Raw genomic sequence first — 24,476 nt, forward strand, 5'->3', positions numbered from 1 at the left:
AATGGGCTCATTTTTCACCATTGCTGCAGTCACCACTGCACCAAGTTGCCACCGTCTTTCACCTGCTACTGCAACAGCCTGTATGTAGCTGGCCTCCTCTTTAGCCCCGACCCCCGTGTCCTCTGTCTTCCGTGCTTCAGCCAAAGTAAATAAGGTCAGTAGATTCCCCTCCTTAAAACCCTCCAGACACTTTGCATCTTAGAATAAAATCTGAAGTTCTTACGCTGCCCTACAAGATCCCACATGATCTCCCTGGACTGTCCCTCCAGATATCCCTGGACTGTCCCTCCGGCTTCTTCCCCCTCCTACTTCTGATTCATTCGGGAAGCTCCAGCCACCTTACCCTTCCTTCTGCCTGCGAACACGCCAGGCTCATGTCTGTCTCAGGACCTTTGCACCTGCTTTCCCTGTTGCTTGGGATTTTCCTACCTTGGATGTTTCGCATGTTTCACTCCTGCCTGTCCTTCTGTCTCAACTTGGATGTCCCCTCCTAGGAGAGACCCTCCCTCATCTCCCAGTCATTCTTTTCTAAATTCCCTTATTTTATTTTCTTCATAGCACTTATCAGTACTTTAAATTACTTTATTTCTTTGTTATGTGTTTATTACCAATCTTCTTGTCATGAGAATAAATGGCCCGGGCGAGCAGGGACTCTGCCTTTCCAGCTCACAGCTAGATTTCTAAGGCACATAGTCAGTACATGAAAATATTTGCTGACTGACAGCCATCTGACTGATGGTTAACCAACGGGGATATAGGTGCCGTGCGTAAAGGATATAGGTGCCTGCGTGTAGATGCGTGCTGCTGTTTGCATACCTGCAGTGTTTGCACAGCGTCAGGCTGGACTCCTTTTAGCCTGCTCATAGGAATGGGGTGGGACAGGGAGCTTCCTCGCTCCCTGTAGCCTGCAGAGTCTTGTGTGTGTGTGTTCGTGTGCGTGCATGCACAGGGGAGGTGGGTAAGCAGGAGAGTCACAAAATATAGGAGACCATATAGTTTCAGGTGAAGAAACGAGACCCAGATTGGGTCAGGCTTTGTCTGGGGTTTCACACAACTGCGAGAGGCAGAGACAGAATTAGGGCCCAGGTCTCTCACTCTCACTTTAGTGGCAGAGCTGCAGACCATAGCCCAGGAGCTCGGTGGGCTCGGGGATGGACACTGCAGCTGGAAATGGGATTAGTGGCCAGCAACCAGACTGGCAGGTTCCTGGAAGGCCAGAAGGGGAGCTGAAGTACTCGGAAGTATCACAGGATGGTGAGCATCTTATTTCTCCTCTTGCAGGAAGAGGCCTGCTTGTAGTTGCAAAATCTACCTTGATGACTCTCTCGGTTGGGTGGGGAGGTGAAGTCCCGAGGGGGCATGCTCTGGTGACAACACAAGGCCACCAAATTATCTTCTGCTGAGAGGGAGTCTGGTAAATTGTGTGCTGGGTCGGGCGCGTACATATTTGGGAAACAGGTCACAGGCAGTTCAGCCTCTCCTCGGTCATTGGTTCTCCAACTTTGGAAAGACAATCTCAGAATCACAGGGAGCTTGGAAAATCCAGATTCCTGGGTGCCAGCCATGGAGCTTCCAATTTGGAGGGTCTGGAGTGGGGCAGTGCATCTGTGTGTCACAGGCAGTTCTAGTGAGTCGCAACGCACGACTGTTAAATCAGTTCCCTTTGAGTGCACGCACACCCCTGCTGGAATGGGTGATGGGCATGAGAATAAATACTTTTGCTTTAATAGCAGTGCTTTTGAACACATACTAGAAAAATCCAGAACTAACATAGTTGTTATTATTTAGAACAAATCTAGGTAGGTATTGAAACATTTAACAAAAGTGAGTGAATTGAAGAAATTTAAACATTTCATTTAATTGAAGAAGTAAAGGATTTAAAGAACAAAATAATTAAATATTATTACAGGTGGTACTGGAAACATGGCCAAAATGATATAGGTGGTACCTGGGTGATTGAAGCACTATATACGTGTCAAGCAAATATTTGGGGGATATCAGTTTGAAGATCTAGGGACAGTTGGTCATTGGCTCAGGGTAGCCGCCCAGGAGGGAAGGGGGTGGCTGAGGCTTGTCTGGGGTGAGGCAGCCCCTCTACCGTTGTCCTCTGAGTTCCTCCCCAAACCCCTCCACCTTTGCCCTCACCAGGGAGAGGAAGGGAATGGGATGAAGAAGCCAGAACATGTCCCCAGAGGCTGGAGCTGGGAGGTTTTGGAAAGTGCCAGGTGTTGTTAAATCCCGCCTTACTCTCCTGGGGGCAGCTGTTACCATTTACTCCTTGGCTGACTCTGCCCATCTGACTCCTCTCAGCAGGCCTGGTAGGAGTGGGAATGAGTCTGGAGAGTGGGTTGGCCCAGGCCTGGGATAAATTTCTAGTTCCTGAGTCCCTGGCAGTTTCCTGTGTGGTCTCAGCAATCTGTGCAGGGATGGGGCGGGGTGTAGGGGTGTGGAGTTGGGGGCGGTTCTAGCAGGGGCCTCTCTGCTGTCCTCTGGACATTTTAGTTCCGGGGCTGCTTCCTCCACTGGCTGAGTCTGGTGTTTGCAACCCAGCACCTCCTCCTTGCTTCCCAGTGGGGACTCTTGAAGAGGAAAACACAGCCTCTTGGAACGGAGGGGAGGGTGCCTTAGTGTGGCTGGAGAGGCAGTGATGGGCTGGGAAGGGGCTGTCCAGTCCGCCTGTCAGTCCCCCCCGCCCCTCCATGTTTCCTCACCGACAAGGAGAGCCAGAGCCTGGCCCAGCTCCCAGGACCTTTCTCCATTGTGGAGTGGAGGCCCCGTCATGGGGGCCATGTCATCGGGCCCACTTGCCCCACCTACCCACTAGGAGGACCAGAAGGGACATCTTCCTGGTACCTAGGCAATTACTGTTACTGTTGCCACATTTTTTTGTTTCTTGTATTTTTCTTGTATGAAATTTACCAAGTTTTGGCGCAGGGGTTTACATCTGCCACCCCCTAGCAAAAGCTGTCACTATTCAAGCTCCAAATGGAAGCCACTGAGGCTATAATTACACTGGCATTAGCTCAGGAACATGCTGAGAGGAGCGGGAACGGAGCACCTGGGGAACCTAAAAGCAGCCGCAGGGCTAAATTAGCTGCTGTTCTGTTCGTGGTTGTCGCCCTGCCCCTCGCTGGGGTCTCTCTCCATCTTCGCTCTTCTCCACCTCGGCCCAGGCTGCTTTGCTCTTCCCTTCTGCCAGCCAGTGTCCTGAAAGGTGCACTGAATGGGAAAGAACCACCTGATTGGCTGGGGAGAACCCTCCCGAAGAGGCCGAGCTTCCAGAATAGCTTTTGTGTGGACCGGCATCCTTGGGTCCTTGCCGGGCCCAGGCAGAATGGCTTGGTAGCAGCTCACGGAGCTGCTACGACAGTCAACCGTGGCTGGCAAGCCCCAGCTTGGCTCTCCAGCATCATCTCGGCTCAGTCCCTCTTTCAGTCTCTCAGTATCCATCTCCGGGTGCACTGAGAACTGTCAGCACCTCCCAGCCTTTTCCCTTGCTGTCAGTTTCCTCTCCCTGGACACCCCTTTCCACTCCCTTTTCTCCCTCGGACTAATCACCCTGTAGGTTTCAGCAGAGATGTCACTGCTTCTGTGTGTCTGGGCAGGATGCTTTCCTTTGCTGCCACAACAGCCCAACTTCCCCAATGCATACCTTGTACCTTTGTCCCCAGCTGTGTCTCTGGGGAAGTGCCTACACATAGTAGGCCTTCAATAGATTTGTTAACCGAATAAATAGGAAAACCAACCTTAATGCCCTTTCTGCCTAATTCTCCTTTTATTTTTATAAGAAGAGAGGGAGTTTGCTCTTTCTGCCTTTGTAGGGCTAGTGTTAGAGAGGCAGGGTGTTGGGTGATGGCTCAGTCTTTGTTGATTTTCCCTGAATTTTCTGAGCACCTCTGGGCTGGGCTCCACACTAATACCGGATCAGACATGGTCTTGTTTTGACCACCATTGCCAACTCTGCATCAGCTGGGCTTCCTTAATCATGTTAACCGACACTTTTTGAGCACTTAATATGACCTAGGTATTCTAAGTACATTTATTCTTTTACTCCCCAAACTCATCTTCAGTACCCCATGTACCAGACACTGGGAAATATGGATACAGCACAATGAGCACAGCAGACAAAGCCCTTGCCTTCACAGAGCTTATATTTGATACAAACAAACAGATGAGTCAGTAAATATGTACTATGGCAGATGGTAATGGGTTCTGTGGGGAAAAGAGGTCAGAGTGGAGGGGAAAGGCAGTGTGACTTGTTATTATGTATAGGGAGGTCAGGAAGGACTCACAGATAAGGTAACATTTGAGCAGAGACCTGAAAGAAGTGAGGAAAGTAGCTTTGGGGTGGTGGGGGTGAGGGAAGCAGGGAGTGCAAAGGCTTTCAGGTGAGGGCGTGTTTCAGGAAGAGCAGGGAGGCCAGTGTGGTGGAATGGAGTAAGGGAGCTGGGGAAGAGGAGGAGGTGAGGTTATAGGAAACAGTGCTGGCTAATAGCAATATCATATGGGTCACAGGTGTAATTCTGAATTTTCTAGTAGTTACATTCAAAAAGTAAAAAGAAGCAAGTGAAATTTTAATAAGGCATTTGTTCAACACGCTATTTCCAAAATATTATCCCTTCGACATATATTCAGAATAAAATATTACTGAAATGCTTTACTTTTTTTTTTCTCACTACGTATTCAAAATCTGGTGTGTATTTTCAAAATCCAGTGGGGACAGCTCATTTCAGGCTCGCCGTGTTTCAGGCTCAGTGGCCACTGGTGGCTAGTGGTTACCATATTGGACTGCACAGGTATGGAGCGCCGTAGGCTATACCAAGGCCTCTGAATGAGATGGGAAGTCACTGGAAGCTGGGGGGGCCCAGGAGCCTTATCTCTCTGCCTTGGGTTCTAGAAGGTTTGCTCCAGCTGTGATGAGAGGATTGTTTTGGGGCAGGCTGGCCTGTGTGTGTGTGTGTGTGTGTGTGTGTGTGTGTGTGTGTGTGCACGTAGCGGGGAGCCTGGGCAGGAGGTCCTTACCAGCACGGAGTGGCAGTGGCTTGGACCAACTGGTAGCAGTGGTGGTGGTGAGAAGTGGTTGGATTCTGGAGGTATTTTGAAGGTAGAACTGCCAGGTTTTTCTGTCATGCTGTGTGAATGCGAGAGGGATCGGGGAAGCAACAGGAGTTTTGGCCTGAGCGCTGGAAGGGTGCAGCTATTTTCAGAGGGATGAGGAAGACCAGGGCTGGGGCAGCCTTGGGGGAACATGTGGGGTTTGGTGGGGGGCATAAGTTTGGGATGCGGGTGTCAGCTTTTTAGGTGGAGCTAGTCAGCAGGCAGGTGGACGTATGAATCTGGGGTTCAGGGGGAGGTCTGCTTGGGGATATATATTTGGGAGTCAACAGCATACTGATGGTGCTTAAGGCCCTGGGACGTGGGTGCATATAGAGAAGGGGGGCTGAGCCTTGGTGGAAAAGATGGAACCAACGAAGCAGGCTGAGGAGAGCACAGGGAGGCAGCAGAAGGACCTGCCGAGAGCAGACAGCCATGAGGAGAGGGGCTGAGGAGAAAAAGCTGAGGGTCCCTGATGAGGTAGGGGACCAGTGCCAGGCTGCCGTGGGTCCAGGAGAGAACGGAAAGGGAGAAGGAGACCGCTGGTGTATATGACTTGTTTGAGAGGCTTTGTTTTAAAGGGGAGCAGGAATATAGGGTGGATGCTTAGTGGTGGGTGTATAGGCAGGGGGAGCTCTTTTTTCTCCTTAAAGATGGGCGAAGTCATAGCTGAAGGGGATATTCTAGCAGACAGGGCAAATGGATCACGTAGCAGAAAAGCATTTGTTATGTGGACGAAGAGTAAATGAGAAGGTATGGCTCATCCTGAAACCTAAGCCAGCGCTTCTCCCTGCCGTACCACAGTGCTGCTGAGGTCTGGGTCCCTGGCCTGCGTTGCTCCCCGTGTGCTGGGTGACCTTGGACAAGCGCCTTCTTTCCTCAGCACCTCAGTCTCCTCATCTGTGAAATGAAGAGTTAGAGTTCAGCGAGCGCCCATGTGCCGTCACCAGAATGTCTCTGGGGGCATGTGCAGACTGGATTCCCACCTCCCCTCTCTGTCTGTCATCAGGATGGACAAGAGGCGCTCTGGAGGTGGGAGTTGGCTGGCGGTGGAGGGTGGGGTGGTCCCTGTGCTGTATGTTCCCCTTGGAACAGCTGAGACTTGTGAGGGGGGGCAGCCACCCCAGGGGAACCTAACGATTCCTGGGGGTCCTGCTTTGTGCCCAGACGATCTGCTCTGTGGGCAGTGGCACAGGACTCAAAGCTGCGGCACTGACACCAAAGTCCCAGTGTCCCGCACTTCTGCCCTGTGGCTGGTGGTGCACTCAGCTCGGTAGCATCCGGGGCTGGACTTCAGCCTGCATCTCACACTGCCAGGCTCCCTGCCAGGAGTGTCCTCTTTTGTGGGTTATGACACTGACTCGTGTGGTAGCAGGGGCAGTCACGGTGGTCACAGGGGTAGAGGGTGAGGATGGTGGCAGCGGTTCTGTGTGAGCCCCGGCTGCTGAAGCTCCCATATGATAGTTGTTCCTCCGTAAATGCCAATAGTGTCCCTGCCAGAAGCCCTGCTGCAGCGTGCTGCCGCTGGTACTCAGGGGCCCCACACTCGTCTGGGCTCCGCTGCCACGCAGCTGTCTGATCTTTATTTTTTATTTTAAACTTTTATTTACTTAAGTGTGTTTTTCCAGGACCCATCAGCTCCAAGTCAAATAGTTGTTTCAATCAAATTGTGGAGGGTGCAGCTCAGAGTGGCCCATGTGGGGATCGAACCGGCAACCTTGTTATTAAGAGCACCGTGCTCTAACCAACTGAGCTCACTGGCCGACCCCCAGCTATCTGATCTTGAGGCAGCATCTTATTTCCCCATTTCCTACATTTGTGAACAGAGCCACGAGAACACCTGGGTGCTCTCCTTTTCAGCTTGTGATAAGTCTTAAATAAGACATTGGCGTAACAGTCCCCATCGTAATAGCTCACCACACAGGCGTACTCCGCCCCAGGCACTATTCTGGGCACTGTGTGGACCTGTACGCACACTCAGGTAATCCTTGCCACCACCTGAGTAGGTGGGGCTGGGATGCGATCCCATTTCACAGACTAGGAAGCTGAGGCCGGTGCTAGTGCACGTTGGGAGGTGCGTGTGCAGGCCTCTGAACCTCCCTCTCCCTGCCTCTCCAGGGACAGGGGCGGACCCGGCGGTCAGCGCCAAGAACAACCACTGCCTGGACGCTGCCAAGGCCTGCAACCTGAATGAAAACTGCAAGAAGCTGCGCTCCTCTTACATCTCCATCTGCAACCGCGAGATCTGTAACCGCCGCAAGTGCCACAAGGCCCTGCGTCAGTTCTTCGACCGGGTGCCCAGCGAGTACACCTACCGCATGCTCTTCTGCTCCTGCCAGGACCCGGGCTGTGCCGAGCGCCGTCGGCAGACCATCCTGCCCAGCTGCTCCTACGAGGACAAGGAGAAGCCCAATTGCCTGGACCTACGCAGCGTGTGCCGTACCGACCACCTGTGCCGGTAAGAGCGCAGGCCCCTGGGGAGCCCTCCCTTCCTGGCATCCTTCGGGTCTGCTGGGTGATGACTCTGCGCCCAGCAAAGAGGGTGACGTGGACTTGTGCAGAATGAACGGTTCATTCATTCATTCATCCATCCATTCATTCATTCATTCAGCACAGGTTTATTGTTTGCCTTCTCTGTGCCCAGCCTCATGCTAAGCACCCTGGAGAAACCAAGATGAACAACTCTAGGAGCTTATAATTTAAATCACACACCCCCTAGAGCCGGGAATAGGAAGGGTCCTTCTGTGAATTCAGTCCCCACCTCTAAAGGATGCCCCCCCCTCCTAATATATGAGGTCATGTGGCCATTAGGTTGGGGCTCTCGTTAAGTCACAGAGGCAGCTCCTTCCATACTGAGAACTAAGTCCATCCAGTGCTGGGATGGACAGTCCTGGGTTTGAATCCAGACTTTTCCAATTACTAGCTGTGTGACGTGGGCCAAGTTTGAAAAATGTCTCCGGTCTCCATTCCTTCATCAGCAAAACAGGAATAAAAATACCCACATCCCAGGGTTATTTGCGGACTGATTACATCCTGTGTGTCCAAAGCTAAGCACGGAGGCTGGCGTATAGTAAATGCTTAATAAGTGTGTCCTAATTAGTAGGAAAGTTTTTGTTGTTGTCACGGCAAGTTGAAATTTGCCTCTTTATAATTCTTATGTTTCCCCGTTTGTTGCTAAGCATTTATCAAGTCCCTCCTGCATCCAGTGCTGGCTTCTAAGGCCTGGGCATGCTCTCTAAGGAGCATCCAGTACAGAAGGGGAGACAGCTAGGATAGCATTGATCCCAGTGCAGTGGATCAAGGGCTGAGGGCTTCCTGAGGAGAGACATTTGCCTCAGCTTGGGGGTCCAGATGAGGGGCTTGAGCTGAACCTCAGAAAATGAGACGGGGAAAGCCAGGGAACAAGTCAGCTGGGAAAGCATAGGCAAAGGTCAGAGGGTAGGAGAGAGCCTGGGCAGGTGGTGGGTGCATATGGAGTGTGGGCCACGAGGTGGGGAGGCCAGAGGTAAGGCTGCTGTACACACAGAGCTCACAATAGTTTAGATAGCCAGAGTGCCTACTGTGTGCAAGACACCGGTCTACTATGTGGTTTATCTCATTTAATCCTTGCAACAGGCTATGAGATAGGTACTGTTGCCATCTCTGTCTGCCAAACGAGGAAACAGAGCGATAGGAAGTAATCTGCCTAAGGTCATACATAGCTGGGATTCGGTCGATACTGCTTTCATCCCTGTATAGCATAACTGAACTGGACTAACATAGTGGCTGTGGGATGGAGATAAGTGTGTCATTTCGGAGATGTCTGGTAAGTGGACTTGACAGGACTGGGTGACTGGTTGAGAGTTCCCTGGAGGCAAAAGCTGTTGTTTCTGTTGTTACCCCACATCTCATCCTGCACTTAGAAGCTGGCCGTGCTCAGCACTCCACCAACATTACTTGAATGGATAAGTGGATGGTGCCCGCCATGTTTCCTGGCTGAATATCTCTGGGGCATTGGAGCCATTCAGTGGGGTGATGTTGGACGTGCAGTGTTTGAGGTGCCTGGGGGACCATGCCATCCCCATGGCAGTGTCTGGAGGCATCTGCCCATGTGGGCCTGGAGCTCAGTGAAGGGGCCAGAGTGGAGAAGTGGGTTGGGAGCTGCTGGGTGCCTCGCTGGTGTTTAAAGCCACCGCAGTGAATGAGAGGGCACAGAGGAGTTGGTAGAGCCCAAGAGGGAGTCTAGGGAGGGTATGCCCACCGATTTGGGCATCCTCAGTGTTTAGGTGACAGAGACAGTGTTGCATGTGGACAGTGAGGCAGACTCTGCTGGAAACGGCAGGTCTTAAGGGAGGGGCAGCAGAAGTGGAGCCTGTGAGTTCTGATGGGGAGGAGGAAGTGGAGGCAGAGGGGGCACCCCGTGTTGAGAAGGACAGGGTGGGTGGGGGCAGGTGCAGTACATAGAGGGGAGGGGAGGTCTCCTGTGTCCCACGGGAACGCTGGGCGGCATGTACACTGCAGGGGAGGCACTATGTTGTTTTGGAATAAGTGCTGCTGGAATTGAGAGATGGGGCCGCAGTGCTCGGGAAAGCCAGGAAGAAGGGGGGCTCTTCTCTCTTGCTTACTTAAAAAATACACCTTATAGTCCCCCAAACCCCTGGATTGAGGTGACTTAAACTCTGCATAAACAAGAGGGTGGTTGGAAGTAAAAAATTGGAGCCTAAAGAGGCCCAGGGAGCACATGCTGACGTGTGCGATCTGGCGGGAGCTCCGAGCTTTCCTGGTAGCTGAGAAATTACCAAGACTCGATGGGTAGGTAGCATGACTCCCCAACTGGATGGAAAGGAGCATGATCATTCTCTGTCCTTGTTCTAACTGCTGCCATGACCCTGTCAGCATATGTGGAATGACAGGATGGATGAGAGCCTGGAAGGGAGCTGGAGGGTCAGCCTGAGGCCAGGCCCAGTGACCTTCGGGATGCAGTGCACACCTGTGGGCCAGGTGTATCCTCCTCAAGGCCCGTGGGCTGCAGGGGTCTGGAGCCAAGTTCATGCAGATGTCACTGAGGAGTTCTGAGCACAGGAACAGCATGGACACTAGCACCCCCTTTATTAGTGTTATTTCAAGGAGGGACAATATGTGTGGCTCCTGAGGGATCTTCGGCTCCCAGTGAGACAGAGATGGGAGAGCTTGGAGCAGGCTGATTTTGGTGGCTTGTAGGCTTGTAAAATATCTTTATCTGTTTAAGAGCCAGAGGGGTTTCTGGTTGGTTGGTTTGTTTGTCTGGAGGTGGGGGAGCCAGGGACAGGAGTATTGGGGGATAAACTTCAAAACTTAGAATGAGAAAAGGTATTTAAACAAGACTCAGTACTGGGCAGGTCAGGGAGAGGCCTCCCAGGAGTTCAAGGCAGGCAGTGTCTGAGAGATGCTCAGCCTAGAGGTTAAGGGGACACACGCTGGCATGTAAATTTAAACAACAGCTACTGCAGGACCCTTGAACAGTGTGGTCTCCAGAGTTTTGAACTGGGTCTTGTGTAGGAAGTTCCAGGTGTTCCTGGCTGTGGCCAGGTGAGCTCCTGCTCCAGAACCAGGGTATTTCTCTAACCTGTCTCCCATCCCCATGGTCCTGCAAGCAGTGGGGCAGGGATGAGGTCAGAGCCTGCATCTAGAACGAGGCTGGCAGGACCTGGAGGGTTGTTACAGCATGGCCAAGTGTCCTTTAGGGAGTTTTGCCTCTACCTCTAGAGTTGAGGCTTGAGGTGGGGTGAGAGAGGTGCACTGGAGAGAAGCAGAGGCCGGTGGGTCATGGGGTGGAGCGGGTTGCCATGGTGGCCCTGGAGCCAGGAGAACTGCCTTCTGTGCTCACTCTGCCCCGATCTCCTGAGTGGTTCTGGGTGGACCATTTCCCTCCTTGTGGTGGCCTTGATTTCTTCATTGATCACACAAGTTTGCTCACCTGTCTCTAAGGACCTGTCCAGGTCGATGGATCTGAGTATGTGGAAACAGCTTTCCGGTCTGCCTTTTCCCTCTGTGCCTCCACCTGAGATTAAATTCTGGAGAGATTAGCTCCTGGTACAAGAGGAAATGACCAGAGACACCTCTTCAGGGTAGATGGAGTGGGGTTGGGTTCCAAGGAGAGGAGCTGACCTCTTGCGATGTGCATGTAGGCCTGACTTACTGACCTGTGGACCCTGGGGGATTTAAGGAGGAGCCTGGGAGGTGACAGGAGGCTGGAGAGGGCCATCCGGAGAACAGGCAGTCCTCTGCTATGCCCAGAAAGGAGCGCTCTCCCTTCTCTTCCTGGCCTTGGCTTCCTCCAGTTTTCTCCCCTCTCCCCAGAGTGGGTGCCCCAGGTGGAAACCTTTACTGTGAAAATGGGAGAGTCCAGTGCCATGTTGTTCGGAACAAGAACTGGGGACACCCCCAGCCTTCCTTTCCTGGATACTTGAATGGCAAAGCTGGCCTTGATGGGGGTCTTGGGAGAGCCTCTCTGGGCTGAGCCTTTGGGAATGACGCCCTCCTCCATGGGCATCTCCCTGCTTCAGTGCTATAGCACCTAGGCCTGCCTGGCCTCTTCACGCTTCTGCTTGGGGAATTGGCACGGCTATGCCCACCCAGGCTTCTCCCTGAGGGAATCTTGGCTCAGGATTCTTGGAGGGGTGGAGGGCAGCTTGGCCAGGGCCCACCTCAGCTGGCACTACATCAAAGCAAGTCCCTGGACATGCTGTGTGACACCCCCAGTGGGCGCCTCATACACCCCCGTGGGATAGTAACAGACCCTCTTGTGTTGTCTTATGAGATCTCACTAACAACAAAGTGTTGGGGATTGAAAAACCCTTTGGTTACACCAGGGTGTCCTCTTGCTGGGGTCCCAGGATTATTGGAAGCCCTTCCGAATCCTTCTCCCCCCACCCTCTCCCTGCTCTTTGGATCAGGATCACTTTGGGGTGCGAGTGGATGTTTCCTGCTCTAGCCACCTTGTTCCGAAGGTGCAGCCTGGGAGCCCATGCTCTGCTGTTCACCTTTGTCTGGTTTCCAGCCCATGAGGCTTCCAGGCTGTGGACTTAAGACCAGGAGCGGCTTTTCCTTTAAAAGTTTCTGACATGGAGTCTGGAGAATCTTTTAGAATGAGTCCCTGGAACTTGGCCGAATTCTCTCACCCCAGCCCCCAAATGCCTATGACCTACTTCTTTTTTTTTTGGTTTCTACTCTTACAGCTTACATTCATTCAAGGATGAGTGCGTAGAGGTACAGTTTTTTTTTTGTGTGTGTGTGTGTGTGTGTGTGTGTGTGTGTGTGTGTGTGTTGGGGAGCTGTGGGAAGGAGGATTCTGTTGTCCTGTAAACTGTGTCCCTTCTAGGCCTGTTTGGAAGAGGCCCCCTATAATGTCCTGTTCCTCTTGGTCTGCCAAGAAGATAAAAATAACTCAGTGCTGGCCCTGTGCCATATCCTGGGCTGTAAGCTAACCTCTGGGTGCTGAGGATGTGTATAAATAGATTCCAGCCTGGGGCTGCCCGGGCTGCCGGGGCCCCTCTGTGCAGTGGACACTGTCCTTGTCTGAGGATTGCTGGGATGGCAGAGGGCTTGGGTCCCTCCCCTCCTTTAAGGCTGTCTACAAGGAGTGGGGAGCAGTACCTTTAGCAAGCCCTCTGTTACCTGGCTTGGGGCATGTCCGGTGTCTATAGGCAGTGTGGATGGACCAGTCTGGGTTTGATTTTTGGCTCTTTGGGGCTGTCCCTTAGCTTCTTTTGGACTCTCCATAGAATCTGTTGGCTGATGCTTTTAGCAGGTTATCTCTAAATGGCAGCAAATAACTATTTGCATAGAGATAGGTGGGCTGTGGAGCTTCCAAACCTTCACTTTTTTGAAAGGAAAGGGTCTTGAATATTTTGAAATCACACACAAGGTTTTGTGTGTATGTTCCAGAGAGAACTCACTGCTTTTATTAGATTCTCCAAGGGTCCCTTGACCTCCCAAAACTTAAGAACCTCTGCCTTCTCTAGATGGCCAACTCGGATTGGCTACCCCTGGGCCCAGTAGCAGAGAGGGCTGTGATTGATTAGTGATGCGTGCCATGGGCATGGGAAGGGCAGAATTGATGCCCTTGGACTCCAGCCCGTTGTTCCTGAGGCCAGTGGGTCACCTGTAGCAGGAGGATGGGGGCCTTGGGAGCCATTCCTTTATTTTACAACTGTTTATTGGTCTTCGACTCTGGGACAGGCCTTGTGTTGGGATTGGAGAGTGAATGAAGTAAGTAGTCCTGGCCCACAGGGTGCTTCCAGCCTAGTGATGGGACACTGTGTTTATTGTCTCTGCAATGGGAATAGAGCCGCACAGTAAGCGAGATGATGGTATTTCCACTCAGGGCCTCTTGACATCCCAGTTCTACTCTGCTACCTACCAGGTCTTCCCCGGGCCACTCCAGTGGCACAGGGGTGTCGCCTCTTCTTGAAGGAGATGAGACACACAGATGAGGACCTTGCTCAGGGGTCTACCTGGACTTGTGCAGAACTTGGAGCCCGACAGCCCTATCCATCCTCAGAGCAACACTGTGCCCAGAAGTGCCATGGGGTAAAGAAGTACCATCTTCCTGAAGAAAACCTAACCAGGAAGGTTGCCAGTAGAAGGAGACTCTCTCTGAGGGAGGGGCCTTGAATCCTCAGTCCTGCCAGAGATGCTGAGACCCGTGCTGCTTCCTGCTGCTGGCCTCCCTGGGTAGGGGCCTCTCTCACCCTTGAACTCAAGGTGAAGGGTGCCCAAAGGACTCCTCTTGGAATTTCCTATGGCAAGTTGAGATAAGGCTGGAATGTTGACCATTACTTTACTAAAGGCTCTGGGAACATAAACACAGAGAAGCTCCAACAGAGATGTCTAGTTGACAAGATCTGGTTTCTGTGTCTTCCTGCTCTGGCTCCTACAGGGATGTCAGTCCAGCTGGACAGAGAATGCCTTTAACCTTGGCTGTCCAGGCTGTTCTCTGGGCATCTGGGTTCCACAAAGCTTACACCCCGGAGAGATGAGGTGCGCCCCTTGTGTAGCTAAGGCTCCCACTTGTGGAGCTCCGCATGAGAACCCACTCTACTGGGCGAGCAGTAGGAAGAATGACCCATTTGGGGAGATGCTACTATGCAGAAAGTGGTAGAATACAAGTCGGTGAGGTTTGTTTAGACCCGAGGCATCACCTACAGGTGTGTGTTTGCTTACACAGGGGCAGGGCACACATTCAGCTACCCTGAGCTTGCAATGTTCACTGGCTCCTTAATTATTTCTGCTTCCATTCATTGCCATGGGCTCTTTCCTTGCTAGTTAGTGTCTAAGTCTGCTTGGCTGCTATAACAAAATTCCATAGACTGTGGGGCTTAAATAACAGACATTTCTTTCTCACAGTCCTGGATGCTGGAAACCCAAGATCAGGGTACCAGCATAGTCGGGTTCTTGGTGAGGGCTGGCTCTCTTTGGGGTCATGTCTCCTCAGATGGCTTTCCTTGGTGTGTGCATGAAAAGAGAGATCTGGTGTTTCTTCCTCTTTCTATAAGGGCACTAATCCTATCATGGAAGATGTGCCCTCATGATCTAATCACGTCTCAATGACTCCATCTCCAAATGTCATCACATTGGACAGGAGGGTTTCAAGATGTCAGTTTGGGGTGGGGGGAGGACACAAGCATTCAGTCTACAAATCTAGACTTATGCCTCATTCGAAGCCTGTTTGGTCCTCATCTGCCTGAGCCCTGTTTTAGCCACTCCTTCCACTGATGCTTTCTAGAAGTTGTCTGTGTCTTTCATGTGGCATTGATCACGTGGCTTTCCTTTAATACTTTATCTTTGCGATTAGGTCTTTGATTTTTTTATTTTTATATCACTACCATGTTAATTTATTTATTTAAAAATTATTGGGTGCCAGGCACTGTATAGACACTATATGTTTACTGGAGAACAAAATGGAGATGGTCCCTGCCCCCTTGGAGCTTATAGTCAGTTTTATGGAGGAAATAGACACTAATCAAGTAAAGAGGCAAGTACATAATTCATATTTTCAAACTGAGCAGGATGTAGAAATAGAGAATAAATGGGGAAGGAGGGTAGTCCTACTTAGAAAGGGGGGGTCAGGAGAAGTTTATCTGAGTATGACATTTAAACAGACCTGGAGAATGAGGAGCCAGAAGTAAGACAGATGGGAGAAAGAACAATTCATGAGGGAGTAGCACATGCAGAAGTTTGGAGGAAGGAAGGAAGTTGGCATTGCTGGGGAAGCAACAGGAGGCTGGTGTGGCTGGAGCAGAGGGCACTCGGGAGAGGGGTGCAGGAGGAGGTTGGGGCCAGGCAAGGACAGGTCACATAGGGCCTTACAGGCCATGGCAAGGAGTTTGGATTTATTCTGAGTGCAGTTAGAAGGAAGCTTCGGAAGCTACCTAGTAACATTATTAAAACTGTGGTATAAAAGACGACTCTGGCTACTGTGTGGAGAATTACGGGAGGAGGCAAGAATGACCCGAAAGCGATGGGGAGGAGGTTATTTTAGTTCACTAGACAAGAGAGGATGGCAGCTCACCCTGGGGGGTGGCCATGTGGAGAGAGAGAAGTGGGTACATTTGAGGTATTTTGGAGCTAGAAATGATGCAGCTTGATGTGGGAGGGAGGGAGATGGAGAAACTCAAGGATAACGTACGGCTTCTGGCTGAAGCAACTTGGTGGGTGATGGTGCCATTTTCTGAGATAGCAAAGGCTTGGTGGGGGCGAGAAATCAGGAGTTCCACTGTAGGCATGTTAATTTTGCGACGCCTTTGACACATCCCTAGCTGGAGCTCGACTGGAGTTATACATTCTGGGTGTCATTGGCGTATTTATGGTGTTTAAGGCTCGGGGGAGGGGTGGGATCTCCCAGGACAAGGCTAGCATAAGAGGAGGTACGGGATCGTGCCTGCACCCCGGAAGTGCTTGATAAGTGTTTGGTGGTGTGATTAGGACCCCAAACATCCCCACCTCCCATGTCTCTGGGCTCTGAGAAGCCATCGTATAATCGCCACTGACAGCTTCTCCAGTCATGGCCAAAAGAGACCTTAGATTGTGGGAAGAGACCTTTCTCTAAACCCCATGCTCTTCTGAGCAACCTAGATGGCCCACCCTCCCAGAAGAGACAGCTTGGGATGCCCAGGGAGGCCTTGCTTGTTTGCCTTCCTCGTAGAGGAGGCACTTAGAACAGCACTGAGGACACTTGAGAGGTGCCCCTGGGGGTGGACCTGCCCTGGGCTTCCTCTCCGGGGTGAGATGTGGCTTTTTCCCAGGACGGGCCAGGATATGTTCTTTGTCTTCCTGGGCATTGTCCACACGCGTGAGGCAGTCCTGCTCCCTGATTCTTATGTGGCTTTAGCCTGGTGTCCTGGAGCCAGCTGTCCACCTCAGGGCCCTTTTAGAGGCTGTCTTGTAAGCCTTAGCAGGTAACTCTGTTATTCCTGGTCTCTGAAGTGGGCAAGCCTATTAGACTACCCTGGGTGCTTTCCCACTTAGAGCAGAGCCAGGATGTTGAGTTATCCACAAAGAACAGTAAGTTATTTGCTCCTTGTATAGCGCAGGTGAGAAATTTTTGGAGAGCTGCTCACACCGTGCGTGGCCTGAGATCATTGCTTTAATCTGGCAAGCATCCTCCTGAGTGTATGATTTCTGCACCCGTAGGACTGCTGGGCATACTCTCTGAGCAGTGTGACATACCCAAGGAAAGACCCTACCCCCTGCCATGTGGTCTTTAGAAGGTGCATGAAGAGACTGGAGTCCCACCCCGGGAGTTCAGATCTTTGCCTCCGCACTTTGCATGAGCTTGGTTAGGTTCTTTAATATGGAGGAACCTCTGTGCTCTGTGTCAAAGTAGGGGCACTACACTGAAGCCTGGTACCCCATTCTGTAGGACTGCGTTGCAGCTCCGTTTCCACCGACTCAGCACCTAGGAAGCTGGGGTGAATCACAGCCTGCCCTGAGTAGTCTGCAGGCTGCTGCTGGCTGTGAGGTGGAGGCCGGCCCCACGAGGCTGGTGGGGCTGGTGGGGCAGGCGGCTCAGAGGAGATATGTGGGCCTGTACTGGGAGTGGCCCTTCTGGTTCTTACAGAAGGAATGTGTGTATTAAAAAAGGGAGCCTGAGGGCAGCAGGGGGGACCAGCTTATAAAACCCTTATATAGTTTGCTGATGGGTTTGAGTTTTCTCAGGAAGACAATAGAAAGCCATGAAGTATTTTAAGCAAGAGAGTGACCCGACCCAGTTGGTGGTTTAGAAAGATCCCTTTGGCCACTGTGTACACAGTGGTCAGAGGAGAGGGAGTCTGGGCATGGAGAGTCCTGCTGGGGACCCACCGTGATTGGGCCAAGGCCGGGGGTGAGCGGGGAGGGCCCTGAATGGAGACACGCTGCAGAGGTCCGTTCATGGGGACTTACTGATGTGGAATGTGAGGGAGGGGAGAAGTCCAGGGTGATGCTGAGGTCTCTGGCCTGGTGGCCATCTGGCTGGCCGAAGCCATCATGTGAGAGAAGAGAGGGGAGGAGGAGGAGGAGGTCTGAGCATAGAGGGAAGATGTTTGGGTTTGGAACCTCTTGTTTGATAAGCCTTTGGAACATACAAGCGGAAGTGTTCGCGACGTATTTGTATAAGTGGGAGTTCTGGAGAGAGGCTGGGGCTTGCGATCGAGATTATGGGATTAAGTGAAATACCGCAGGAAAAGCAGTGAGCCTAGGCCCTGGCACACAGGCACATGGTCAACATTACTTCCTTCAAAGCGCTTATAAGCTCATTTGGGGAGACAAGTCTCACCCCTGTGTAAACACTAACTACAAGGAGGAGGTCCTGTGTAATTAAGTGTTGTAAGGATTAAACTGCTTGCTGTGGGCATTCAGGGAAGGGGAGCGTGTGGCTGGAAGAGCCCTGGAAGGTGCCAGGGAGACAGGGTCCTGCAGCTGGGGTGGGAAGGAGGGTACAGCACCCTGGTGGCAGAGCCTTCCAGACAAGAGGGGGAAGCTTGAGGCAGAAGGTACAAGGAGGCAAGTGTGTGTGTGTGTGTGTGTGTGTGTGTGTGTGAGAGAGAGAGAGAGAGAGAGAGAGAGAGAGAGAGAGAGAAGAGCTTTGAGATGCCTTGGGGCGACACTGAGCAGAGAGGGTCTCCCCTAGTCCCTTCCAGTCTTCTACCTGTCGGTCCCCAACTCCAAGAGGCTCAGGGTTCTTCAAACTTGTTGCTTAATAAGAGGAAGAAATAGAGTCAGGTGGAAAGAGTTCTGGGTTAGTGCAGTCCTAGCATTGCTTCTGCCTATAACTGACTCTCTGATCTCGTTGGAAACTGGAATGAGTTGCCTTGTTAGGTAGTGAGTTCCCCATCATCAGAGGTACAGAGACAGAGGCTGGAGACCCCTTGGTAGGCCTCAGATGAGTGTCAGGTTAGGGACCTTTTTAGGTCCCTTTTGAGCAGGTATAGTGAGGATGTCCTATTTCAGGATCAAATGAAGGGAAAGGATTAGTGATCTAGGAGTCCCCCCTCCCCTCTCTTCCCCCTTTACTCTCTCTTTTTCTTTTTTTCCTAATTGTCAAAATAAAATTCCCTTTACTGATTATAAAAGCTGTGTGCGCTCACTCTAAAACATAACTCAGGCAAGGCAGGGTGGTATACTAAAGAAAGTAGAAATCACCTGCAATCCTAACACCCTGAAATAACAGTTAACATTCTGGAAAATGTGTACTTTCAGACTTTTCAAATATGGATACACAGATTTTTAACAAAAACGATGTCATGCAGTACATGCTGTTTTGTAAGCTATTTTTTTTTTCTTCTCTAAACATACTGGTAACATTTCAGTCTTGGGTAGCAGCTCCATGCATACAGGTTTACTGGCTTCTCATGGCGGTTCAGTTTTCCCTGTGGCTTTGCATCCCTGTGGGTGACATGCACAGTTTGTCTTCGTACACGTGTCTGTTCATTCTTACCATGTGAGAAACTCATGTTCGGACCGAAGACTGACTGATGGTGGCAACAGCACCTTCTAAGCCCTCGAGGGAAGGGCTGACTCGGGCAAGAAGGTCCTCAGAGAGCTCTTCACTCCCGCCTCTGAACTTCCTTGAGGTGAAGTGGGGGATAGGGGGTGGGGGGGCTGGAATGGAGCAGCGTCTTCACAGTGGGTGGGAGTGTTTCTGGGTAGTTTCCATTTGTGGGTTTGGGCTGTTCTCCGCTAGGCTGGGTGATTAGGAAAGTGTGGTCTGTTTCCTCTTATGCCTTGTGGCAGCGCACAGGTGAGGGCTGCAGTGCAGCCAGTGACTTGTAGAATGGAATATGGGGGGGCCTCTTTAGCAGCCATGCAAAGACAAGGAAAGATGATGCCCTAAAGTGGAAGATTTTAGGAATTGGTACGTGTGTTGGCATCATTACAAGCCACGCTGGCTGGTAACGTTGAGAGTGGGGCATGTTGGAGAGTGTTGGGGGGCTGAGCCTGGAAGGCCAGGGCAGTGGCACATTCCCTCAAGGTGGTTTTCCTAAGTGCTTTGTTTCTCTGGGGGAGTTTTAAGTAAACCAAGCTTGGATCATCCAGCAGGGACAGCTCGAAATCCCTATGAAATCAAGTGGTACCCAGTGAGCTCAGGAGACTTGGGGCTGTGGCAGCAGAGTTATTTAGCTGCTCGTGGACGGGTTGGGTCATAGGGCTGTGTTTGGAGACCAGGTGGGCTCTTATCTCTGAAGGCTGTAGGGAGGAAACTGGGCAGGTGAACAGGTCTGGGGGACCCTGTAGAGAGGGCCTCAGAGAGGGAACCAACCAGAGCACCTTATTGGGCCTGAAGGTGGGGGAAAGGAGAGCCTTGGAGATCTCTGCCCACTTGCCTGAACACCCCACTTCCCCGGCATGGCCTGAAGGAGAGTTCCTGGTGTGATGGGGCTCTGTTTTCTGTCTCTAGTGTGGCTCAGTTTTATCACAGGAGAAAGATGTGCTATCTGGAAAGGTGGCAGCTGTGGGCAGAGCAAGGCATCACTGTGCCTGAGAATGTGTCTGGATGGAGCCCCAAAGAGAGCTGGAGGAGAGATTGAAGTTCATCCCAACATTTCCCTTTATAGATGAGGAAGCGGAGGCCCAGAGGAGGGAAGTTATCTGCCCACAGTCACACAGCTGGGGAGTGGCAGGGCCCGGACCAAAGGCCTCAATGCCCTGGGCAGTGTCCTGTGCTGCGAGGCAGCTTGGCGTGGCGGAGGGTAACTGGACAGGGAATCAAAACTGGGGGTCCCAGACTTGGGACATGGAACATTTCTGAGCCTGTTTTTTTTTTTTTTTTTTTTTTTAAATTAAAGTTTATTGGGGTGGCAATTGTTAGTAAAGTTACATAGATTTCAGGTGTACAATTCTGTATTACATCCTCTATATATCCCACTGTGTGTTCACCACCCAGAGTCAGTTCTCCTCCCATCACCATATATTTGATCCCCCTTACCCTCATCTACCACCCCTCCCCCTTACTCCTCAGTTTTTTTTTTTAAGTTTAAAATAATGGACAGAATCACATCTGTCTTGTGCACCTCATGAGGCTGTTGTAGAAAATGAGAGATCGGTGAAGGTACTTGGAATGCTGCCAAGAATCTGCCCCTGGCACCCCCTCCCCACCCCTTGTTTAGAAGTGTGATAGCTCCAGCACAGAGTGCTGGCCTGTGGATCTGAGAAGAAAGGTGGGGCAGCAGTGGGTAGAGCCCCCAAAGTGGGAGGGGCAGAAGGTCAGGGAAGCTTGGTGCTTGAGTACCTGTCGAGCCCTGGAGATAGATTTTTGGCTTCTGGCCTTGGGCAGAAGGTCTAAGCCCAGTTGGATCACAGGCTAGACCAGACCTCTGCTCCCTTCCCTTTCCTTCCAGCTCTTTCCCTGGAGCCCAGACAGTCCCGAGTCCCTGTAGTCCTGCCAGGATCCAGCCAGTCCGTGGACGGGAAGGGGTGGGGGGCCCGTGGGGGTGTCGCCCACGGGGGTCCTCAGTCCGCAGCCCTCTCCCTCGCCCCTTCTTTCTCCATAAGGGCTCATGCCTGCATTGCTCTGGTCCCCTCCACCTCCCTCCACTTTGGATCAACCTCCCAGAGGTCAGTGGCAGAAAGGAGGGGGAAGCAACAGAAATGATAATGACTTTGATGTTTTCTTCTGCTGGAGCCTGGGGAGGGTGGTTGTTTTGCTTCCTGGACCTCAGCGGAGAATTCTCTGCCAGACAATCATCTCGGCGCTTTCACTGCTTTCTGATGCTCCTATAACTGCACAGGGTCGGCTATTAAATGGTCATCAAACCTCAGCCTCTATCCCATCAATAGTCATAAAGTTGGGGAGATAAAAGCCATCAGTTTTCCATTATAGCTGAAAGCAATACTGTAGATAGCTATTTTCTGAATGCTGCAGATAGATGTATTTTAACTAGATCAGGGTTTCCAGTGGCCCCAGCTCAGCTGTGGGCCTTGCTGGGCGTGGGACCACCTGGCAGGTGGTTAAAGTGGAGGAGGGGCCAGGGCTTTGTCTTCCTTTGTCTCCTCTCTCTTCCGAGCACTGAAAGGGCACATCCTCAGGTGGGGGGTGCTGGGCAGAGGCCTGCTGGTGGGACTGTGGGCTGGGACCCTTCCTTCTAACCCGATACTGTGGATAAATGCTAAGGCTGTAATGTGCTCATTCTAATTAGCGATGACCCGACTCCCTGAAGCTGGGGCTGCGGCAGGCCACGAGCTGGGCCCCGGGGTGGGTGCCCAGTGATTCCAGAGGCATCAGGGCCTGCTGGCTGCATGGTGAGGAAGCTGGGAGACAGATACGCAGTGTTGGAAGGGTAGCCGCTCTTGATATACAGTCCCTATACCTTCTCCCAGAGGAGCGGGCCATTTGGGAATGGATTTTGCAATCAAACAGCCTGGTAGTGAGCAGCCCTCAGATAAGTCCTCAGAATGAAGTTTTCAAAGCACTTAGACCCTGGGGCCCTTCTGCCTCTGGTTCCAGAAGAATCTGTGGTCTGAGCCCTATTCCCCCTGCCCCCCCCCCCCACTACAGCCCCCTTCCCTGGCACCCCTCTCAGGTGCCTGCATGGATGTGTAACTTGCCTCTGCTTTTTCTGCCTCTGGGATTCTGCAGGGACAGGGCCTCTGCCCAGAGCGTTCTCCTCACCAAATGGCAAGTGCTCGTTCATCTGAGAAGACCCTTCGCGGTCAGCACCTCTCCTAAGTGTGTCTGCCTTCCAGGAAGCTGTGCCCTGCGCCCTGTTCTCCAGCCCCACGTCCCAGCCCCTGTCAGAGCTATTCTTAGGATGACTGCCCTTGTGAAATATGTGGACTTTCCTCCACAGTACTCTGGGGTCAGATCACATTTCCTGATTTTTCTAAACTGGCTGCAAGTTTCCCTGCCCGCCCTGGCCAGCAGGAAATGAGATCCTAGTGGATTGAGCTTCCCCTGTGTGTGGGCTGCAGGATCCAGGCTCCCAGCAGGGGTGGAGGGCTGACCTTCAGCCTGTGGTGTTGCTTCTCATCCAGCCTCGCAGCACAGCGGGGCTAGGCCTTGAGCATGTGCTGGGCACTCCTGTGCCCCCACAGTTGTAAATTCCACTGACCCCAGGCTTGCCCAGGAAGGCCATACAGGCGATTGGGCTTGCTGTTCAGCAGCTCCCAGGGTCTCTCATCTGGGCCCCAGGCAGAGAGCCCAGGTTTCCTCTGGCCTGGGAAGTGGCCTTCTCTTCACCTGATGGCCTTTTCTGCCCTCCCCATCACCAGGCCCCCGGGCATCTCCAGCTCTTAGCCTGCCTTCATGACGCTTCTGAAAATCAGGCCTCCTCTTAGCGGCAGTGACCCCCAGCCTTCCGGCCTCAAAATCATGCTCGCCTTGTAGAAAGGACACATGGGTGTGTGTGGCAGGGAGGAAAAACACCGTTCACCATCTTAGTTCTTTCTCGTTCTGCTGCACCTCGAGGAAGGTGAGACACAGCTGCCTTCTCTCCAGGTTATCCTGCCCGCAATGCGCCCCATGCATCGCTCATGGTTACACCATGGCTCAAGCCCAGGCCCGGCACAATGCAGGGTGTAATAAATACTCGTGGAGTTCCTGAATGCTCTTTGTCTCCTACAGAGATTGTAAAAGGTAACTTACCCTTTTCTTGATGACACAGTTCTATCCTTGACTCCCAGTTAAGCCACACAGATGGCGTTGGCAATGCCTTCTGGAGGGACCGACTCGGAGAGAGCTGTTTGCTCCACACTAATTAGCCCCAGAGACTGTGAGTTTGGAGTCACTGTGTTTTGCTCTTTTAAAACTTCTGTCTCCTCCACTGTGTTTGCTGTCACTGCTTGCTGAAGGTTCTGTCTGCCCCTGGGAGTTTCCTTCTGTCACTCTTTCTCATTGGCTGGTTTTCCGTGGAACAGAGAACCAAAGCCCCTGGGGATTAGAGCTAGGTATGCACCGGGAACCACTAAAGTGAGGCGATAAGAGATTTTCTTTGGAGTAAAATATCTGTTTGAGCATACAAACTTTATAGTCTGTGCAGGTGGCTGCCTCGCTCTTGGCAGGCTGCCAGATGAGTGACCTACAAAAGTGCTATTAGGCTGGAGCTCTTTTCGATTAAAAATATATATTTTAAGATGACTTTGGAAAAGAGACAAGAGAGCATATTAAGGCCTCTTGGAATTAGAGTTGGCTATTGAAATGGATAAGGATATGCAAACGCTGTTCTCTACGCCAAGGAATATGACCAAATCCTCACCGTCCTCAGTTTCCCTGGTGACTTTGGGTAATAGCACAGTTCTAACCTGGCTTTTTGTCACTGACCGCGGGCCCAGGGATTGGGATGAAGGCAGTTTTGGTCTCAGGGGATGGAGTTGTCTCATCTTGGAGCTGTCGCTTGGTCACTGTGTGACATTGAGCGCCCCGGTGATGGCGAAGGAATGCCCTCCCTCAGCAGGTTGCTGTGCAGACCAAGTAGAAATAACGCACAGCGAGAGCTTGTCTTTGAGTATGAGGGAAGTACGAGCTGAGACAGCGTCAGCAGCTTGATGGAAGGGACACGTGTGGGGCCAGAATTCTGGGGTCCTACCCCCAAGTCGATACCCTCTCCTTGGAAAACTCAGGGGTGCTATCACCTCTGGGGGTTAGCTCTTTATCTGAAAACAAAGGGGCTGAATGAAATGATACTTATCCCAGCTTCTGTATTTCATAAACTGTGACGCCTTATTTTTGGAATTGGGGGCAGGGCAGGAGGGAGGATATGAGGAAAACTGGGCTCAGGGCATTACTAAATTTCCTACCACCCAAGGAGGTCGAAAAGCAGAGGGCTTTTCTCTCTGTCTTGTGATTCAGTAAGTTTGCATGAGAGGACACAGGTTTGCGTGTTTGTGGATGCCACACGCATGTGAGTGGCTGAGGTATGGGGGACAGATATGGAGGAGCCACAGCATAT

General features: G+C 51.9%; 1 protein-coding gene across 2 annotated transcripts in view; it reads left to right on the top strand.

Moving 5' to 3' along the window:
• The window catches only part of GFRA2 (GDNF family receptor alpha 2), an 86,537-nt gene that overhangs the window by 25,964 nt on the left and 36,097 nt on the right, over window positions 1–24,476 (top strand). For both annotated transcript variants that reach the window (XM_019744670.2, XM_074338274.1), the window contains one exon: window positions 7,213–7,552. In XM_019744670.2, the coding sequence (XP_019600229.2) occupies window positions 7,213–7,552 (340 nt within the window). The remainder of the gene's footprint in view (window positions 1–7,212; window positions 7,553–24,476) is intronic.

This window comes from Rhinolophus sinicus, linkage group LG07 (genome assembly GCF_036562045.2).
Source record: "Rhinolophus sinicus isolate RSC01 linkage group LG07, ASM3656204v1, whole genome shotgun sequence".
NCBI classification, from domain to species: domain Eukaryota; kingdom Metazoa; phylum Chordata; class Mammalia; order Chiroptera; family Rhinolophidae; genus Rhinolophus; species Rhinolophus sinicus.